The sequence below is a fragment of the Wolffia australiana genome, chromosome 10 (genome assembly GCF_029677425.1).
Source record: "Wolffia australiana isolate 7733 chromosome 10, ASM2967742v1".
Taxonomy (NCBI): Eukaryota; Viridiplantae; Streptophyta; class Magnoliopsida; order Alismatales; family Araceae; genus Wolffia; species Wolffia australiana.
The window spans coordinates 15,502,388-15,521,289 of NC_135844.1; the positions used below are offsets into that span (position 1 = coordinate 15,502,388).

Genomic DNA, 18,902 nt, shown 5'->3' on the forward strand with positions numbered 1-18,902 from the left:
TGGTCTTTGAGCAGGACAACACTAATTAGGTTCCCCCTAGAAGCTATCATGAAAAGAAGAGAAGAATGTGCCATTCAGCAGGTGTGAATGATCAGTCACGTGCTGATTCACATGCTAAGCTGGCTGGAGTTGATCAGCAATCAAACTCTTTCTTGATTTTTTTTTCAAAAAAAAATATCAAATTCTTTCTTGATTTCTTAATCAGAGCTGTGGCTTGTTTGATCTGCTTTAAGAGAATCTCTTCAGATGGATGACTAACACTTCTGGCAGTCTCCACAAATCTAAATTTTTGCTTGCTTGACTCTGTTCTTTGCATCGCTGGCAGTACCACATTTCTTCGGGGATAAGGGGCTATTCCTTCAGGAACGCCTCCAGACATGCATACAACGAAAGGGGCTCGCTACGGGACTTCTTAGCAACAGGCCCATACTTAAGAACTTCATGTAAATTTTCCAGAACTGATGTATCATAGTTTTGGAGATCCTTTCGAGACCAATCAATGAAAATGCGCATAGAAGACAAAGAAGAAGGTGCCCTGACTATTTTTTCCTCTCCAATTGACAGATCAATGTAAACATTGTTCTCATCAATCATGTGGAGAGGTAATTTAGTAGGAATTTCTGGACTTGGTGTCTGGTGATCTTCACTTGACGAATCACTCATACTTGCATAGTCTGAGCATGATCCACTGGGTCTTATTCCTTCTGTTCCGGATACTGGTTTCACTTTTGTGGTATTTTTTTGTGAACGCACCATCGGCGACAGCATTTTCTGAACAATCGACTGGATATCTCCCCTTGTGATTGCATCATTTCTTATGATTGATGTGACAAGTGGCGTGCCGTAGGGTCTCCAAACAACAGAGCCAGTAGCACTTCCCAATTCCCACTCTTCATGTCGATGTATCAACTGAAGATAAACAGCATCGGCCGTCTTTTTAGGAAGCCTATAAGCAGCAAGATGGTCATCATCTTTTATGGTGGATAACAAGACTAATGGATCTTCCAAGAAATGGTGTATCAAGTGCCCACGTATCTCAGCAAGCAATATCCTTTCTCCATTCTTCACAGAGCAAGCAGTGCTTATAGCTTGAGTTAGTTCTTTACACCGGCCTTGTTTAGGCACACTCACAGTGCACAGAGTAGGAGGTGCACTTCCATCACTGGCGAAGACTGTGACAGTCATCGACCGACTATGCACCGACTGTAACGGCAACGACAGGTACATGAATGGATCAAATGTAACTGAGACCTTATCACAAACAGGATACACCAGCGTTGACTTGAATTGACCCTGGCACACATCAACAATAATTGAATCATTGCGTGAAACATGATTTGCCCAGAACTCATCAGCGACCTCTTCGTCTGATCGCCCATCAACATCAATAGTTTTTATATACGGCTAATGCTTCACGCGATTAAGATCCTCGTGAAGTCCATCAAGAAGAAATGCTAGAAACTCCTGTGAAGCGTGCTGACTATAGCCACTAAATTGAGGTGCAAACCGAGCAAGTTTGGTCTCGAATGGCCGAGGAGAAACAGGTGTGCGGCCAGGAGCCCATAGTTTAGTAAGCCAAGATTTAGTAAGCCAGTAAGACCAATAGAAGCTCCACGTGTTCCCATGCCGTTGGTTCCCAGGGAATTATCCATGTCGCTGCTAGGAGACGCCAGGTACTGGCCTTGAAGTAGCTCTGAACTGCAGCTTCTCGAGAAATTTTTACTAGCAGATAAACCTCCAGCAACTGATAAGCTTGACTTACTGGGCTCTAGAAGCATGTGAGTGGCATCTTTATCTACAAACCCATTATCCTGCATAGAACTCATGCATCTGCTGTGTGTTGATCCATCGTTGTACTCTTCCACAAGAATCTCTTGGTCCATCTGTATATTTGAATCGTCAAGTGTTTTATCCATGTTGTCCATTTGGGTATGCTTGTGCTGACCATAATAGTCCCAAATGGAGACCTGTTCCGATAATAAATCAAAAGTCTCACAAGCTTTTCTATGAAGTTCGCCCACAGTTTCCTTTTTAATGATTCTAATAACTGCACGATTCCCCTTTGGCATCATAAGCAATTGAAGACGCAAAGGGTAGACTTCAATGGCCAGCTCAGGTTGTTAAGAACCCGAACTTATAGCTTTCCGTGCTAATATGGGACCGCCTACATACCATCCATATAATTGCTTCCAAACTCCTTGAGGCAGCAGTATATAATCACGACCTTCGACAAGTGCGTCATGAAGCTCTATTCCCACATTAGAAACTTCAGGTGTGGACTCATTAATAAGATCCGAGTTATCAATGACTGACGGCCTCTTGTACGCAGCTAAAGAACCCTCAAGATAGTGAGATCCGTATGGGGAAGATCCATTATTCACTGAACTTCCTACTTCCTGGTTTAAGTAATCTTGATGATGTTCTTTGCGCCAAACAAAGACATAGACCAGAGCGATTAGAGAAAATATCATTAGCAATTGGAAGGTGCTTATCAATATTTCTCCTCCTGCTATTTCGTTCTATTTTCTGATCTTAATTTCATTCTATTTTCTGAGCTTATAAATATCTGTTTCGTACCCTTTTCTGTATCTTCTTTTCTGTTAGCGAATATTTATTCTTGTTCAGCAATAATGATTTTTTTTTGAAGTTATTTTTCACTGATAAGAATCGTTTCAGTGTGACTGATTTCCGTCCATGCCATGCTACATGATCTGTATTGATAGTCAGGAAGTTTTGTAACATATAGAACATGGATCAACGTTGTTCCGTTTGGCCTGCATCATCCAGTGGTGTTCCAAGAAGTTTGAACAGCAATAGAGACTTGATTTTGGCTTCGGTAGAAACTCAGGCAGTATCTGTTGGAGACGTCTTTGACACACTCGAGCAAGCACGTGAGAAGTGTGCCGAGTATGCCAAATGCCCCTTTGGTCAGAAGAGTTCCAAGCACCTGAAATTCATTAGGTTTCTTTGTTTTCGCGGTGGTCAAGCACCGACGAAATAATCCTCAGTTTCTATAGAGTTCCAAAGAGAGAGGAGGACATTGAAATGTCAGTGTCCAAGAGTATGATTGTCTACTAGTCAACTCCGTCATCACCTATTACGCAGGTACTGTTTGTTATTCTTCTATTTCTTCGTCCATCTTATTTCATAAATGCTGTGAAAAACTTGGAGTTCTGTGTGATTCGTCGTTTCAAGAAATTTTGTATTGGGAAACAGCTAGCCAAATCTTGGGTTTTTATTGCAATGCTCATAATTTTCACAGATTTTCGCCTTCACTTGCTCATATATATGTTTACGGCGATGACGGTCTTTTGACATGCGCGATCATCGAAATGTCAGATTTCAGATGATATATTTGTCCTAAACGCTAAGTTTATTTTCGTTTCGATAAAATTGTGGACTTCTTTGCGGTTCGTCATTTTCAAGCAATTTTATATTAGGAAACAGAAAACTTAATCTTAGGTTTCTCTTGGAGTGTACATATTTCTTGCAGTTTTTTCCCTCACTGTCTTTCACTTTAAATGTGCCTGCAGTACGCCACATTCCTCTCCTACATGCCGTCGGTTTTCGACTCCACCATCTCTCGGTTAAATCTGCAAGCGTTCCGATCTTTATAAATGATAGATAATTCCTAATTTCAATATAATTGCCCGGTTTTTTTTACATTACGGTCTAACCCTTTATTAACATATTGCACAGGCTCAACATTTTCATGTTTTCAAGCCGAGAATCAAAGTCTAGAAGAATTTGACAACCATCAGAAACTATGCGATTGCAGGCCCAACTTTGTCGTGACAACGCTGGCAGCATGCAAAGTCGGCTTGGCGGCGTCGATCGAGGACACCAAGTCTCTACGTCGCCAAAGGAAGAGGAGCCAAGATAGCACATCTAGACTCCTTATCCCACTAACTTGACCACCATTATTGTAATAACTGTATGTTCCGTATGTTCGCATGTTATAATATCAAATACTGATTTCTCTTTCTCATTTTGAGTGGGACTAGTTGGGGGGAGAGCGGAGACTTCTTTAAAGAACAATTATTTATAGAGATAACAAGGTTAGCCCCACGGGCCGGCATCGAATTACATAAATAAAGTGAGCCTTTGTCTCTATCAGCTCTGCTTCAGAACAAGTAAACGGTGCTTCCACCCTTGCCCGGCCTGCCGCCGCCCCTCGCCTTCGCCCTCGCCTTCGCCCTCACCTTCGCCTTCACCTTCGCCTTCGCCTTCGCCTTCGCCTTCGCCTTTGCCTTCGCCTTCATCTTAAGTCTTTCATCTATGGACACATGCACCTTTAATTAAATTCTGTTGACCGCTTGACAGTAGCTTCAATTGTTTTTAACATGAGGAAACCAATCATACCTGAAGAAAGAAATCCAAGTCACTTTTGAACACTCCAACCCCAAAATCAATTTTTTAGTTAGAAACTCCCCAACGAAGATTTCCCCTGCACATGAAAACTCTCCAACATTAAACACATATACGTTACATTATTATCCAGCATTATTAAGTTCAAAAAATATTAACGTGGAATTCCATGTGATATAAAACTTTGTACCCACCATCCAAAGTGTTCGCATATGAGTTCGTTGAAATTCAACTTAATAAAAAGGACTCACTACCCAGCATTCAACCAGAGAGGGGCACATTTTTAGCCAAAGTCATCAATTGTAAATAAAACATACCATTATAGCCGGGTTGTGTAAGCATCTTCAAAGGTAGCTGGATTGGGAGCAGAAGAGATCAGGATTGAGTGTAGAACGAGAGGGAAGGGAGTAGAGAGAAGGAAGAAAGGGGGTTTGAACAAAGAAGGGAATTTGAATCAAGACGATAAGAGATAGAGAGAGAGATTTTTGCATCATTCAACTTTGGAATCCGTTGCACATATTGTGCAACTGATACACAGAATTGTGCAACTTTAACCAGTAAATAACAATGTGAACCTATTAGCAGCACGAAAAGCTAAAGAAATCTCACTTTTTTGCCAGATGTTACGCTCCCTAATGCAGCCAGCTTCTCTCAAAAATTCCTGGACTTACCTGCAATAGCACTAATGAAAGGCATTAGTGAAACTCGTTGGATAAGAAATAACCTTGCAGAGCTTGGATTGTTCGCAAGTAAGCCCACAATTATATTTTTTGACAGTAAGGCAGAAATTCAAACAGCTCATAACCCTGTCATCCACGCCAAAACCACACACATTAAGCTGAACAAGCAATGTATCAGAGAGAAGATTGACAAAGGATATGTTCAAATAAAATATGTCAAAACAGCTACTTAACTTGCTGATATTCTCGCGAAAGGGTTGATGAGGCCACTCTTTGAGAAATTGGTGATCAAATTAGAACTTCAAAGCATCCAATCACCAGCTTAAGGGGGGGGCTGGTATCAATAGTAGACAACTCTCCCCTCCTTATCTATATGTACCTTTTGCTTATTTGTATTTTATTTTTTTGTCTTTCTCTTTTCTTTTCCATCTCAACAAGCCCAATAACATTTGGGCCCACTTATATCTTCATAAATGGGGAAAGACAGTAGAGGTAAGTTAGTTGTTTTGTTTTTCTTCTTAGAAACCCTAGCCACTAACAGGTTGGACGCTAGCAGAATAGGAGGTAGGAAGCCTAGGGACAAAGTCACAAGTCATTAAACATGCATTCTAAATATTCATATTATAAGGATAATATAGAATGACTTTGTAAATCTAGAAGGATAGGCCATTAATGTAGAAATACTAAAGAAAGATAGCGAGTGCTCTATGGGGAAAGAGTTCATTGAATTTATATGATTTCATGAATGGTAACATACCTATTCTCAATCAATCTGATTGATGTCATGGTGTTGTAATTAGGGGATGGCACATCTGGGATGTGATGGCTCGGACGTGATGGCCTGGACGTGATGGACCGGATGTGATGGGATGGATGATGAGTGGACACGGATGGAGACATGACGAGTAGTTCTTCACGTCCTCTTCCTGTCACATGTCCCAGGTTTTTTAAAATATCCATCACATTCCTGTCACGCATCACTGCAAGCATCATCTCGTCATCGTCTCGTCACCGGACAGCGTCACAGCCACACGCGACAAAAATACATGTTTTTTAAAATGAAAGGTTTGTTCTTTTGTCAAAGTTGGACTTTTCAATGCTCGATCCCTGAGGGTTTGTTCTTATGTTCTATACAAAAAGAAGACACAAAGACATGCAGAAGAAGACACGAAGACACAAAGTCGATGTTCAACGCTGTCATTCATTCAGCCTTATTATTCTCCCTCACTCTTCCTTTATCACTTCTGTTTTCTCACTATTGTTGAAGTGTCATCCGAATTTAATCCTATCAAATCGTCCCGCTCGTATAATCTTTTCTTAGAATTTAATCCCGTGCTCTCCCCATGTATACTACTTATGATTTTGGTTTGTGCAGTGTATCTCTACAGCGTATCTCTGCAGTGTCTCTCTCTAGGTATTTTTTTCGTTAACAATGCTTCTGAATACTATTTTCAAATTCAAAATCATAAATTCAATATTAATGGATAACTATGTTGTTTTCAGAGAAAGATCTCCCATCCAAAATTCTTGATAAAGAAAGTTTTGTGAAGAAGGCTCCCACTGGCGAGGGATCCCTTGCTGTGAGCACTTCTAATTACAAATAAAAAGTACTCATCCTTTTAGTTACTTATTCCCCTTCACGTCGTCTTTTTCTTTTGAATATAACACTATACACAAACTATCTGATCATCTGGTTTGTATTTTTTCTCTAATGATCATGTTATGTGGTGCTCAAGTGTTTCTTAGGAGAACATTCTCTAGAAAATAGTTGTTAAGCTGTACGACAATCAACTCCAAATTTCAGGCAACATTTTCTCCTATGACCAATGACAACCTTTTATGTACATGCTAATAAATTGCAAAAAACTTTTTTAATTAAATAATATCTTACTCGGAAATTTGTGTTTTAATTTGTATGACTCCATATTATAAATCCAACACCAGATAAAATAAGTGTACAGCATTTTCCAAACTCAACTAAACATTTTCCGAACTAGGTGGAAAGCTCTCTAGATAGAGGTTATATATAGTCATAATTCGTGAACCTAGTTGCTATTTATAAGTTAATATCAAGACGCTGAAAAATGTTAATTATCCCTTCTGAAATTCGAACCAACCTCGGTGCCATCATCTTCCATCATGTTTTTTACTAATGATCCCATGTTAATCATCGCCAGGTATGCTTCTATGTTCTTTGATGTTTCATATCTCCATTTTTTAAGAAAGTTTTTTATCCGTCTCTCTACAAATCATATTTGTCCATAATTTTCTCCCTCTAATTTTATCTCTTTACCTGCATTTTCTACTCTCTCTATCTCTCTCTCATCACATCATCTTTCTCCATCATTTTCTCTCTCCATTTTTCTCTCTTTATCTGCATTTTCTACTCTCTATCTATCTGTCTTGTTGCACATCATCTTTCTCCATCATTTTCTCCCTCCATTAATCTCTCTTTCTCTGCATTTTTATACTCTCTATCTGTCTCTTTGCACATCATCTCTCTCAGCACATCATTTTCTCCATAGTTTTCACCATAGAGGGTAGGTTCCCGGGATTAACTCTGTAATTCTGGTCAAAGTTGAATTCTGATCAGAATTTAACTCTTACTAGAGCTGAACTCTTAGCGAAATTAAGATCATAATTTGACCCTGAACAGAATTTGACCATGATTTATGATCTTCTCTCTATCTATGTCTATGCACTCACTCTTTCCCCTACTTATTTTCTCAATGCACTATTTTCTTTCACCTATTTAATTCCTTGATGCATTGTCTGTTTTACCTAAGTGTTGTTGAAATTTACTTTGTGTTATAATTTTATGCATATTTATTTAACTAAACTCTTAGTTTCTCATCCTATATGAATACATAAATGTGCATTACATAGTCTTAAATGGAATTCCCACATGGCGACTTGCGTGTTGACTCGGGTGGAGAGTCATCAGCAGATGATGTTCAGAAAACCCATCTGCCTTTGGTTGGGACATCTCGTACCAAACGTAAAGTGAATGAAGAAATATTGAAATATTTCATGGAGTTTAGGTCAGGCATAGGGGCATGCATACTGTGTCGTGACCAAAAAATTGACCAGTTATGGAATAGGTTGAAGAGGCGTAAAGATGGATCTACGAACATATTCGGGAGGCCTTTGGAGTTCAATCAACTTAGAATCCATGATAAACTGAAGGACATTCCTACTGATCAACGTTCAATTTCTTAGGCGTATGGGCAGGGCAGTGTAGTGAGGAAGATACTAGAGAAGATGAAGGAGATTATAGCGCAATTTATTTGTGTTACGGACTCCCCATGGCCCATCGTGGACAACGTGGGGTTCAAGATCATGTGGAAGTACGCCGTTGAGATGACTGTTGGCCGACCAGGGTCAAAGACAATAAAGGCTGCAACACAGAAATTTTGCGGTGTCATGAAAGGGAGGCTCGTAGATTTGTTATCAAATGTCCCCAAGGTCTCATTGACAAAGGATGCGTTGACTGCTCAGGATTCATGTGGTCTTCTAGGCATCATGGTTCATTGGATTAACAACCGATGGGAACTATGTGAATGTGTGCTTGAAATACACGAGCTTGTGAGAAAGCACGATGGTGAGAGTATGAGCATTATTTTGCTCCAAGCATTGGATGACTTTGGTTTGAGAACAAAGGTCGGCAACAACCCAATCAATCTTAATTCTGTAAAATATTACTTTATTAAAAATCTCACCATTTTTCAATGTAGGTTGGCGCTATCACCACAGACAATGCGTCAAGCGACGTGCGGATGATATCACTACTAGCAAAAGAGCTTAGAGAGGTGAATGACTATTTCACAGTGGATCAACATATCTCATGTGATGCTCATGTGCTGAACATGGTTGTTCAAGCATCCTTGAAGTCATTGTGTGTAGTAGTGAATATACCTCCCCTTAGGATTGAGGACAGCCGCATATTTGGAGTGATGACTTTACAAATCTTGTCTACAACGGAAAAGGACATGAGAATCTCCCGTGATGAGTGGGAAATGTTGGCAGAATTGGGCAACATCCAAGGGCCATTTAACAGGAAAACAAACTATGTTAGGGGCTCGAAGACAATGAGAGTCGTTGAAGTGCTTCGCATTTTGAAGGCATTGATGAGATAATTGATATTGTCATACAAAAGTTTGATGTGTCTACAATCTTTACTACGTGAAGAAAGTTTCCTGCTGGACAAGTCACACCGATCATACAAGCGTGTGAGAGTATGAAGACTAAGTTATTGAAGTATGAGACAATTGTATCAAAGAACCGTGCGACCACAAAACAGCCATTCTTTACCCTTACAACAAGGGGCCATCACTCGATCCTAGTGTCAGTCATGATGCTGTAGTATTTTTCTGACAACTAATGCCCCTTCATGGGGACCAAGTTCTAGCATCTAATGAATTACCATGAGGATGAATATTGGCTCACTGAACTCGTGGATGGCGTACCCCATGACCAAAGAAAGGGAGCGACGAGTACTCGCTCTAGAAGGGGAATCGAAAACTTATCTCCAAGCAATATAGAGGAAGGACATAGAGATAGCACTAGGACGGTGGGCACACGTAGGCGCAGGGACTAACCCTCGACTAGCTACCGTTGCTCAAGAGTTTCTTTCTATATGTGTGACTAGAACCCCAGCAGAGCATTGTTTTCCGCATGACATGTAGTTGTCACATTCAAAAGGGCACACCTTGCTACTGAAAGCATTGAGCTTCTTGTCATTATGGATTGCTGGGTACGTGCCAAGAGTGCTCAACTTTGTGATGGCAATAATGATAGGGGCGTCTTTGACGATGACAATTAGTATGAGGTAATAGTTATCATCTTAAATACCACAATGCTTCATGTTTCGTATTTATTGATATTTGCCCTTCTAGTTCATTCCTTTGCAAAATTAGCAAGGCTTTCAGTTAGAAAGGATGATGTAGGAGCTTCTCAAAGGCATCCAAGTAGAGGCGTAAATCAGTAAGAAGATCGATGTCTGCAGGTATGGCAAATAAACGTTGGTAAATAAGTAAGAAGATCGTTGTCTACTGGTATTGTAAATAATGAAAGAAAGACCTTTTTCTGTTATAGAGCCAATATGATAGTATTGATTCTTCCTTGAAAGAATCGCAAACTCTTTTTTTGAGGGAGAAAACAGGTGAAGCAAAAAAGTGGAAGACGGTGCTCGGTCAATCCTTTATAAGGAGCTTAGCTTCCCAACCATTGAACCCAGGTAAAATTCCCCGCCCAACCCGTTTGGTCTTCACTAGAAGACCAAACAGGAACCCAGGTAAAATTCCCTGTTCTAGGGTGAGTCCCATGCTTTTGTGGATCGCAGTCTCACGCACTAATCCCTGTAGGTGCCCATAGTAGGCTGGCCGCCCTCGAGGAGCTTGTTTACTCGGGTTAAGCAAAACTTTATTTTTACAAGTATGAGCTTATAGTCAAGATTTCTTAAGGGTATCCTGAGTCGAAGTCCTTGTAAAAATAAAGTTTTTCTTAACCCAAGTAAACGGGTGACCTTATTACAAGCGTGAATACACTTATAGACGACCTTTGCATTTTGCATTTTATTTGATTTTTCATATTTTATAAAATAAGAGTGTTAAGCTTTTTATTATTCTGGCATCCAGCTATTTTTCCGCAGGATAGAATGCAACCGTTCAGAATAGAATAGAATCATTCATAATACTACATGAGTCTTATTAAAGTATTAGACAAAATGCTTTCTTTATTAATTTACAATCCCTTTGTTAAAAATATATTTAGTTGAATAATTTATCATCCCATTTCTCTAGATTTAAATTTTTCATTTTTTAACCCCATAGTTAAACATAGAAATTTAATGCATGGACGCGGCAATATGTACCAAGGTATCTGTGTTTTCCCAATATTGCCATAAAATTAAGGAAGCATAAGATTCCCCATCAAATATGTGGTAAGCTAGATTAAAATAGTTGGAAGCTACTATACAGAATAATGAAATCTACTATACAGAATGTTACATTAAATAGTTGAATCTCCATTAAATATATGAAACTCCATTAAATAATGAAACCTGATTTCACATTTTTAAGTTTGATTCTTCCCATACATAAGTTTGCTTCTTCCCATACATATGTGATAAGCACCATTAAAATAGATTAATCTCCATTAAATTAAGAAAACTAGTATATCAGAATGTTTATCATTACATTAAAAAAATTAAATTTGGATAATTTTATGGTTGAAGAGGTGGAATGGTTAACAAAACAAGTTTAGGGAGAGGAAGTGTAAAGAATGTGTTAAAGTCCTACATAATTTAAAAAATGATTTCCTGTTAATTTAATTTTCCCTATATATCATGGAAATATTATTGCTAATTTTTCTATACTTCATAGGCTCTAATGTAATACTTCATATATATCATGGCAAAATATTATACTTCATATGACCAGTAATATTTCCTTTCAATTATGTCATAAAAATAATACACCTTAATGAACTTTTAAATATTTAAAATTACTAATTTTTACATTTGTCCATAATATTTATCCTATTATTCTAAGGAGAAAAAACATTCCCTTTAATTTACTTTTTCCATAATTTAAAATGTTTATAGTTCATAGGATCTTATATAATACTTCCTATATATCATGGCAAAATATTATACTTAATATGACTAATATTATTTCCTTTCAATTATGTCATAAAAATAATACACCTTAATGAGATTTTAAATATTTAAAATTACTTTTTTTTTACATTTGTCCGTACTATTTATCCTATTATTTTAAAGAGAATTTATTTTCCCATTTTGCATTTTTTAAATGCTTTTAAAATTCTGTCACTAGCATCATCCATGACGTCCATGGCGTCATGTCAACCACTAAGACCATCCATCACCACCACATCACCCTTCATGGTTACTGTGTCACCATCACCGTCACAAGACAAAATTTTGTCACACGTCACCGTCACAACATGCGTCACAGATCCGTCACTGTGACGAGTGACATGACTGTTGACATTTGTCGTTCCATACTTTTAAGTGGACATTAAATCTGAGACACCAAAAAAAATTATTGTTGAGTGGTGTTTTCACTATGCAAATAAGTCCTAAACACAAGATTCAAATCAGTCCTATCTCAAACGTAAAAAAAAGTCAACAAAGGTGACTTAAATATCTGCCCTTGGTATAAGTCAACAGATAAAGGTTATTGGGCCATTGAAGTTATTGACTAGGCTGCTGCATGGGCCTAGAAGGCCACACAAATTAGATTTCTAGGATTTGGTTGATATACTATAATTTTGGGGAGTTCTGTTTTATGGTCTTATAAATGAGAAAGAATATGAAGTTTTTGTAGGGAATTTTATGAAAATTTTCTTGACTATAAACAGAGGAATTCAGCCATTTTTTTGATACCAATTTGAGATGTTCTTGAGCGTCCACCCCTCGCTTCTCTTGTTCTTCCCACAATATTAATATTATCAAGACTAGATGGCGATAAAATAAATTTTTGAGCATCGCAATTTGAGGGAACAAGGAGACCCAATGGTCTGAAGATCGAGTTGATACATCTAGAGCATAGACATCTGAATGCATCAAACAAGAACATTAAAGGGACTATAAATTAAATATTATAATCATGCAAAGGTGATTTTTTTGTTATATTTATGTTTGTGGAATTCACGTCTATCATCAATTTGATATTCCACTGCACAATCGAATTGGGATCGAGCCGACTGAGGCCACAACTCAGGTAAATAGATGTCTAAGAGAGAGGGAGAACATGTAGGAGCCCTTAGTGGATTTACGGATAGATGCTAAAGAGGAAAGAGATAATTAAGAGAAGAGGAAGAAAGACGTGGATGGACCAAGGGACGAGAGAGGAAAGCAAGAGATAAATGAAAAGATAGGAAACCATAACTGAACTTATGGATGTGTACTATGGAGAAACTTTTATTGAGAAATCAAGAATTAAAAGACGAGGAAGAAAGAGGTTGATAGACCGATGGGCGAGAGAGGAAAGATTGATTCGTGGATGGATGGATAGATGGATGGAGAGAGGTAGAGAGATAGATGGGTGACAGCAAAGTGATGTAAAGACGCACATAATGGTGTGTGCATGGATGCGGAGCAAGAGAAAAAGTGATTTAGACATAGAGAGAGGGTTGACAGGTGGACAGATGAGTGAGAGATAGATGGATGGAATGGATGGATGGATCAGATAAAAGAGCAAGCAATAGAGGGATAGAGAGAGAGAATCGGTGATGGTGAGGATGATTAGGCAGAAGATTCACCATTGTTTGATGTGGAGGAAGTGGCAGTTGAGATGACGGCCTCGATGCAGCGTACGTAGTCGTCCCGGCAACCGACAAAGATGCGTGTGGAGATCATAACTGGGGACGAGAAGATCTCTCCGTCAAGGTCCACTCCCCCAACTTCTTCCACGGCCCGTTCGCCTCCCAGTTCACTACTGTTCATCATATCCTCGTCAACCTTTAGCAGTCGGATTCTCCCAGAGCTCCCGCAGGCACAAACCAGCCTATAGAAGAACCAGAGGTTGAAGTAAATAAATAGCAAGAAAAATACGACGACGAGGAAGAAGAAGAAGAAGAAGAAGAAGAAGAAAGAGCTAGATTTAGTAGGGGAGAAAGATGATGCTATAAAACAAAGAAGAAGAAAGCCAAGCAAGAAAGAGAAAAGGAAGCTAGATAGAGACAGAGAGGAAGAAGAAGAAAAAAGATGAGAAACAAGATGACGAAGAAAAAAAAGAAGCTAGAAGCCGAAGAAAAAAAGGTTAGAAAGAGCAGCAGCAGAAGAAGAAGAATGCGATGATGACTAAGAAGGTTGAAGAGAAGAAGATGGTAATGATCATGGAAGCAAGAAAAAGGTAGAAGCAGAGGTTGGAGATCGAGAGATTGGAGAAAAAAAAAGAAAAATAAGAAGAAGAATCACAAGTAGAGGTTAAAACGGGAGAGATTAGAGAAGAGGAAAAGGAAAGATGGGACAAGAAGCAAGAGCAGAGGTTGAAAAAAGAGAGATTTGTGATGAAGCAAAAGCAGGGGTTGGAAAAGGAGAGATCAGAGATGAAGCAAGAGAAGAGGTTGAAAAAGGAGAGATAGGAGAAGAAGCAGAAACAGAGTTTGAAAAAGGAGAGATTGGCCAAGACGAAGCAGAAGCAGATGTAGAAAAAGGAGAGATCGGTGAAGACGCAGAAGAAGAGGTTTTAAAAGGAGAGATTGGTGAAGAAGAATAGAAGCAGAAGTTTAAGAAAGAAAGATTAATGAAGAAGAGAGATTAAGGAAGAAGTAGAAGATAATTTACCTTTGGGCACGATTGGAAGTCCCCGTTACCAGCTGGACTTGCTCATCAACATAAGCTGAGGAGGTGATCGGATCTTCCAGCTGGTGCTCCCACAAAAGCTCTCCACTGTTCTGCGACCAAAATTTCATCCCAAGATGAACCTTTCATCTCTCACAACCATAACTTCACGTAAGTTAACCACAGTTTGGCAGCTTACAGATTGGAAGGAGTAGACACCACCATCCCTTGAACACACAAGCACCTGCACATGACTAGAGTTATGAGAATTCGATCAATGTTCCGAGAAAAAAAGAGATGACCGTCAGCAAACCTGACACGGAAGGGCTCGAGATATGCAGGCCCCAGCAAATATTGGACCACCAGTAATTGCCTGCCAATTTATCATCCATGAAGAAGATCAATCAGAGACTCGGTTAAAGAAGATGAAAATATGCTCAACAGCTTTAGTCCACCTCCCCCTTCTTTTAATCTCTACAAATTGATCTCAGCACCGGCGTTTTATGATGACCTTGACCAAGACAATGGTTTACTGGAAATTGTGATAATCAACCATTGCATGTAACCATTGTTAATCTTCAATTGTTCCGTTCTATCATTCTCTTTCTTTTCTTCCAAGTTATGTAAATGACAGAAATACCCAGGTAAGAGGATGCCATCATCTTATTAACCCAAGCACTGGTCTGATAATTTGAACATCCTAGAGGAGGGAAAAAGGAGGAATATACCTGCCAAACCACAGATCCAGCAGAATTTAATGAAACCACACGTCCATCCACGCCACAACAAATAACTGCAAGAAGTCAATCTTGACACCATTACATCTTATCAACGATCATCAGATGGCACGAAAAGAAACAGAAGAAAGCTATCACAGGGAAATGATAAAGAGAAAAATGGATGGTAGGCTCACCATTACCCGTGGAGGAATCTAAGGACGGGGAACCAAAGACTGGCGCCCCAGACTCGTACACCCATAAAACTTTAAATGTAGGAGGCTGCACAATTGAAAATGCATAAAATGAAGATGATCTGAAAAACTGCCGCATCAAATATTCTGTTTTTCTTGTTTGGGATAATTATGTCAATTGGCCACTGTTAAGACATGAGATATTCCTACTCTCTACATTATTATAACCTTTTATCCTGCGTAATTATTTTCCATCTTCATAATGGGCTTCACTATTGGTGGTCTACAAAACAGGCTGAATACCGCTAGCATTAAAGAAACAGGGATTTATAATCCCAAGTTATTAAGATAGTCATTCTCCCACTCAACCTTCTCCCATGCTTCAGGCGGTATAGGCAGAAAAAATCAGAACCAGTATTTAGCATATAATGACAAAGTCACCATGTACTGCATACAGAAGATGCATGCATAAATACATTTTATGGTCCATCAGTTTAAAATAAGTTTCTATGTTGACGGTTCTATACACCATTGATTAAGAATCATACCTCCGCTAATACTGCAGTGACCCTTCCACTCGTGGATGCCAGATATATCAAATTCTTAGCCTGCCAGATAAATATGTTAAGTTTATCATAGCTAAATTCCTGGTGAAAGGAAAGTTATCCATATTTTCAGTACAAATCACAGCCAAAAATGTTTGACTGCATTAGGGAAATTATTGAGTTACAACTATAAGAGTTTTATCAAAATCAACAAAAAGGATGTATGTTATTTGATATTCCTCCTACCTACCAGGAGAAAAGAATCATACAATTATTCAAAAGACTCTGAGATGGGTCTTTCTTGCGGCAATGGAAATGCAAGATAGATGTTTCCAAATTTCTATGAAACATCCTCCTAAGGTCAAATGAACATTCTAATTCTGCGAGAACACAAATAGTGGGACGATTGAAAGAGAAAGAAATTAAAATATGTGTTGTTATCAGTCGTACAGGGCTACATGTTGTTTAGGCAAATATAACTGTTATGGCTAAATGTTGTATTCAAGACTGCATTTATTTTTCTCTTTATCAGTAATACGATTGATCTTTTTCTTATTCAGTCTAAGTGCCTCTGCCTGTTTTACCATCTCTTTTCATCTCGCCTGACGCTTGACAGGGTATCAGAGCCTGGAAAGCTCCACTGAAAACGTGTGCTTGATTTCTGAGCTCAAAGACAACACTGCTGCCATCCCGTAATCACCATACGGCAACTTGGCTTTGCAAGAATCTTAGATCTGCCCTAAAGACAACAGTGACATTCTTTTCATCTTGACTTTATCGGAACACTCAGCCTGCTGTAAATGTCACAGAAACATGCCGCCGCTGCCCTGCAACGATTGCCTGCACTGAAACTCTACTTCTTGGCTTTACCAAAACATACAGACTGCCCTTAAACACCACTAAATCTTTGCCGATGCCTCCCTGATCTTGGCCTGCCAGTGATGCACAAATTTCACAAAACAACCATGCTCGCCATTGTGAGGGGCTTAGAACACTATATTGTGGCTCAACGCAGCAGACCGGCCTTTCTCTTTCTGTTTCTGCTCGTTTCTGTTGGTGCTGCACTGGATAGAGGTGACATGAAGTGATCTGATTCTAAGGAACTCAAGAGGTAAGGTGCAAGGAACTGGGTCATTCAATTAAAGAATTACTCCCTCCACATCCTAAACATTATATTTTGATTCAGGTATGTTCTTCCTCTGTTGACCAGTCATCTACTAAAATGGCCCCCCTTTATGCCAATAACACCTGGGACATAATGTCTCTCCATGCTTGGAAGAATCCTATTGGATGGTGATGGGTTTATATTGTGAAGTATACGGAAAATGGTTTACTTGAAATATACAAAGCTAGACACGTTGCCCAAGGATACAACCAAAAGTATGACATTGACTAAGTGGAAACTTTTGATGCCGTAGACATGATGAAAAAAATTCTCATCTCCTTAGCAGCGAATCAATATAGGGAACTCTATCAGTTGACATCAGAAATGCCTTTTTACATGGTGACGTAAACGGGGAAGTTTATAAGAAGTCATCTCCTGAATATGACATATCCACAGGAGAAGTTTTCATTTGAGAAATGCACAATATGGTCTGAAACAATCTCACGGAGCCTAGTTTGAGAAAGTTACTCAATCCATGCGAGAACTCAACTATCTCAAATGCAATGGTGATCATACTGACGGCGCACACCATCTGGACCCGTCGAAGCCATCATCCGAGCCGCCATCACCGTTGTTGACAGCCCGCCGTTGCGTCCTGTCGACTGGCACACCATGGCGCCAACGAAGACTACCGGCGCCAATAGCCTGGGTGAAGTATGCTCATTTATCGTGTTTTGATTTTCTTTCACCCCTTCATCTAGTCGCTGTCGTCGAACTCGTGTCCGTTGTTTTATCTGTGTTTTGTGTCTTCGTCATTATGGGGAGGGGTCCTTAGTCATTTGGACCCCCTCCCTTTTCTTTTTCCCCTTTCTTTTTATGCTTAATTCCCCTTTATTTTGTAATGGGGGCCCATTATATAACGGCACCCTAAATGGACCAATACTCCCTCCCCCACTCTCTTGTTGACCCATTAGGCGGCCCAATTGACTTCCCTTTATAAGGGAAAACTGGGCGCCCGAAGAAGGTTAGACCAGAGAATTTTGAAGTAAGAATTATGTTGTGAGTTTCTTGGTCTCACCCACTCGAGAGAGAAGAAAGGAGGGGGAGGAGAGGAAGAACTGTGAAGCATCCACGGGAAGGAGCATCCTGAAGGAGTAAGGGAGACCTGACCATCTTCCCCGCCCCTTCCCAGACTTCATCCACGGTTCCCCCGTCGTGAGGAAAGAAGACCCCGCCGTGTAAGGATTCGGCCGCGCCCTTTTTTCCTGCACCCGCGACAGTCAACGGGTACGCCCGTCACGCACTCTCCCTTGACGCGGTGCGAGGGAATTGTCCCCCTGACATGGAACCTACGATAAGTGATCCCATTGGGATTCCTGTGGGCAGAAAAGTCTGACCAATTGGTCTTTCCCTTCGTTGCTAGTCGCCCAGGCGTCGACCGATCGAAGAAGACGTTGGCACCGCCGTGACTCCGGCAGCTCCAATCGGGCTCCCGGGGGAAGAGTAGCTGACCAAAACATTTGCCCGACCGTGCACGGCGGGTCGATCCACCCGTGCGGTGGTCACTCCGACCATTCACCACCCTGTGGAATCTAATCGAGGTCGACGGCCGTTCATCGCTCCAACCATGCGGTGGTCACTCCGACCGCTCAGCACCCCGTGGGATCTACCCGAGGGCAACGACCAACCATAGCTTCGACCGTGCATGGCGAGAACGAGGTCAACGTGAGTCTAAGCCTGTGCCTGCTGACACAAGACCCTCTAGGCAACGTCCAGGTAGTGATTGTGTGGATGCCCGCTGACCGGAGCAGATCCGTTCCCGGGACAACGGGACCTCCGACACGTGGGCGTCTCTGCCGGCAACAGGCCATCCTCCGGTGCCACGAACAATCACGCGGTCGCCACCGGCACCTGTTGGACTGGGAATTCAGCGGGAACCGTCTGATGGCCTGCGCTATGGTGGGATATTCGTGGAATACTAGAC

At 40.3% G+C, this 18,902-nt stretch overlaps 1 protein-coding gene and 1 pseudogene across 4 annotated transcripts in view; both read right to left on the bottom strand.

Moving 5' to 3' along the window:
* Positions 1 to 201: 201 nt before the first annotated feature.
* LOC144708305 (ubiquitin carboxyl-terminal hydrolase 5 pseudogene) lies at positions 202 to 4,262 on the bottom strand (annotated as a pseudogene).
* An 8,390-nt stretch (positions 4,263 to 12,652) lies between these two features.
* LOC144708379 (AMP-dependent synthetase and ligase family protein) overlaps positions 12,653 to 18,902 on the bottom strand; it is a 55,214-nt gene continuing 48,964 nt past the window's right edge. For 3 of the 4 annotated variants that reach the window (XM_078581647.1, XM_078581648.1, XM_078581646.1), the window contains exons 12-18: positions 15,817 to 15,876; positions 15,272 to 15,356; positions 15,087 to 15,151; positions 14,672 to 14,731; positions 14,558 to 14,602; positions 14,362 to 14,471; positions 12,653 to 13,579 (exon numbers count right to left, since the gene is read on the bottom strand). In XM_078581647.1, coding sequence (XP_078437773.1) covers positions 13,318 to 13,579; positions 14,362 to 14,471; positions 14,558 to 14,602; positions 14,672 to 14,731; positions 15,087 to 15,151; positions 15,272 to 15,356; positions 15,817 to 15,876 — 687 coding nt within the window. In that variant the 3' untranslated portion in view covers positions 12,653 to 13,317. The remainder of the gene's footprint in view (positions 13,580 to 14,361; positions 14,472 to 14,557; positions 14,603 to 14,671; positions 14,732 to 15,086; positions 15,152 to 15,271; positions 15,357 to 15,816; positions 15,877 to 18,902) is intronic. The other variant, XM_078581649.1, reaches the window with a different exon arrangement.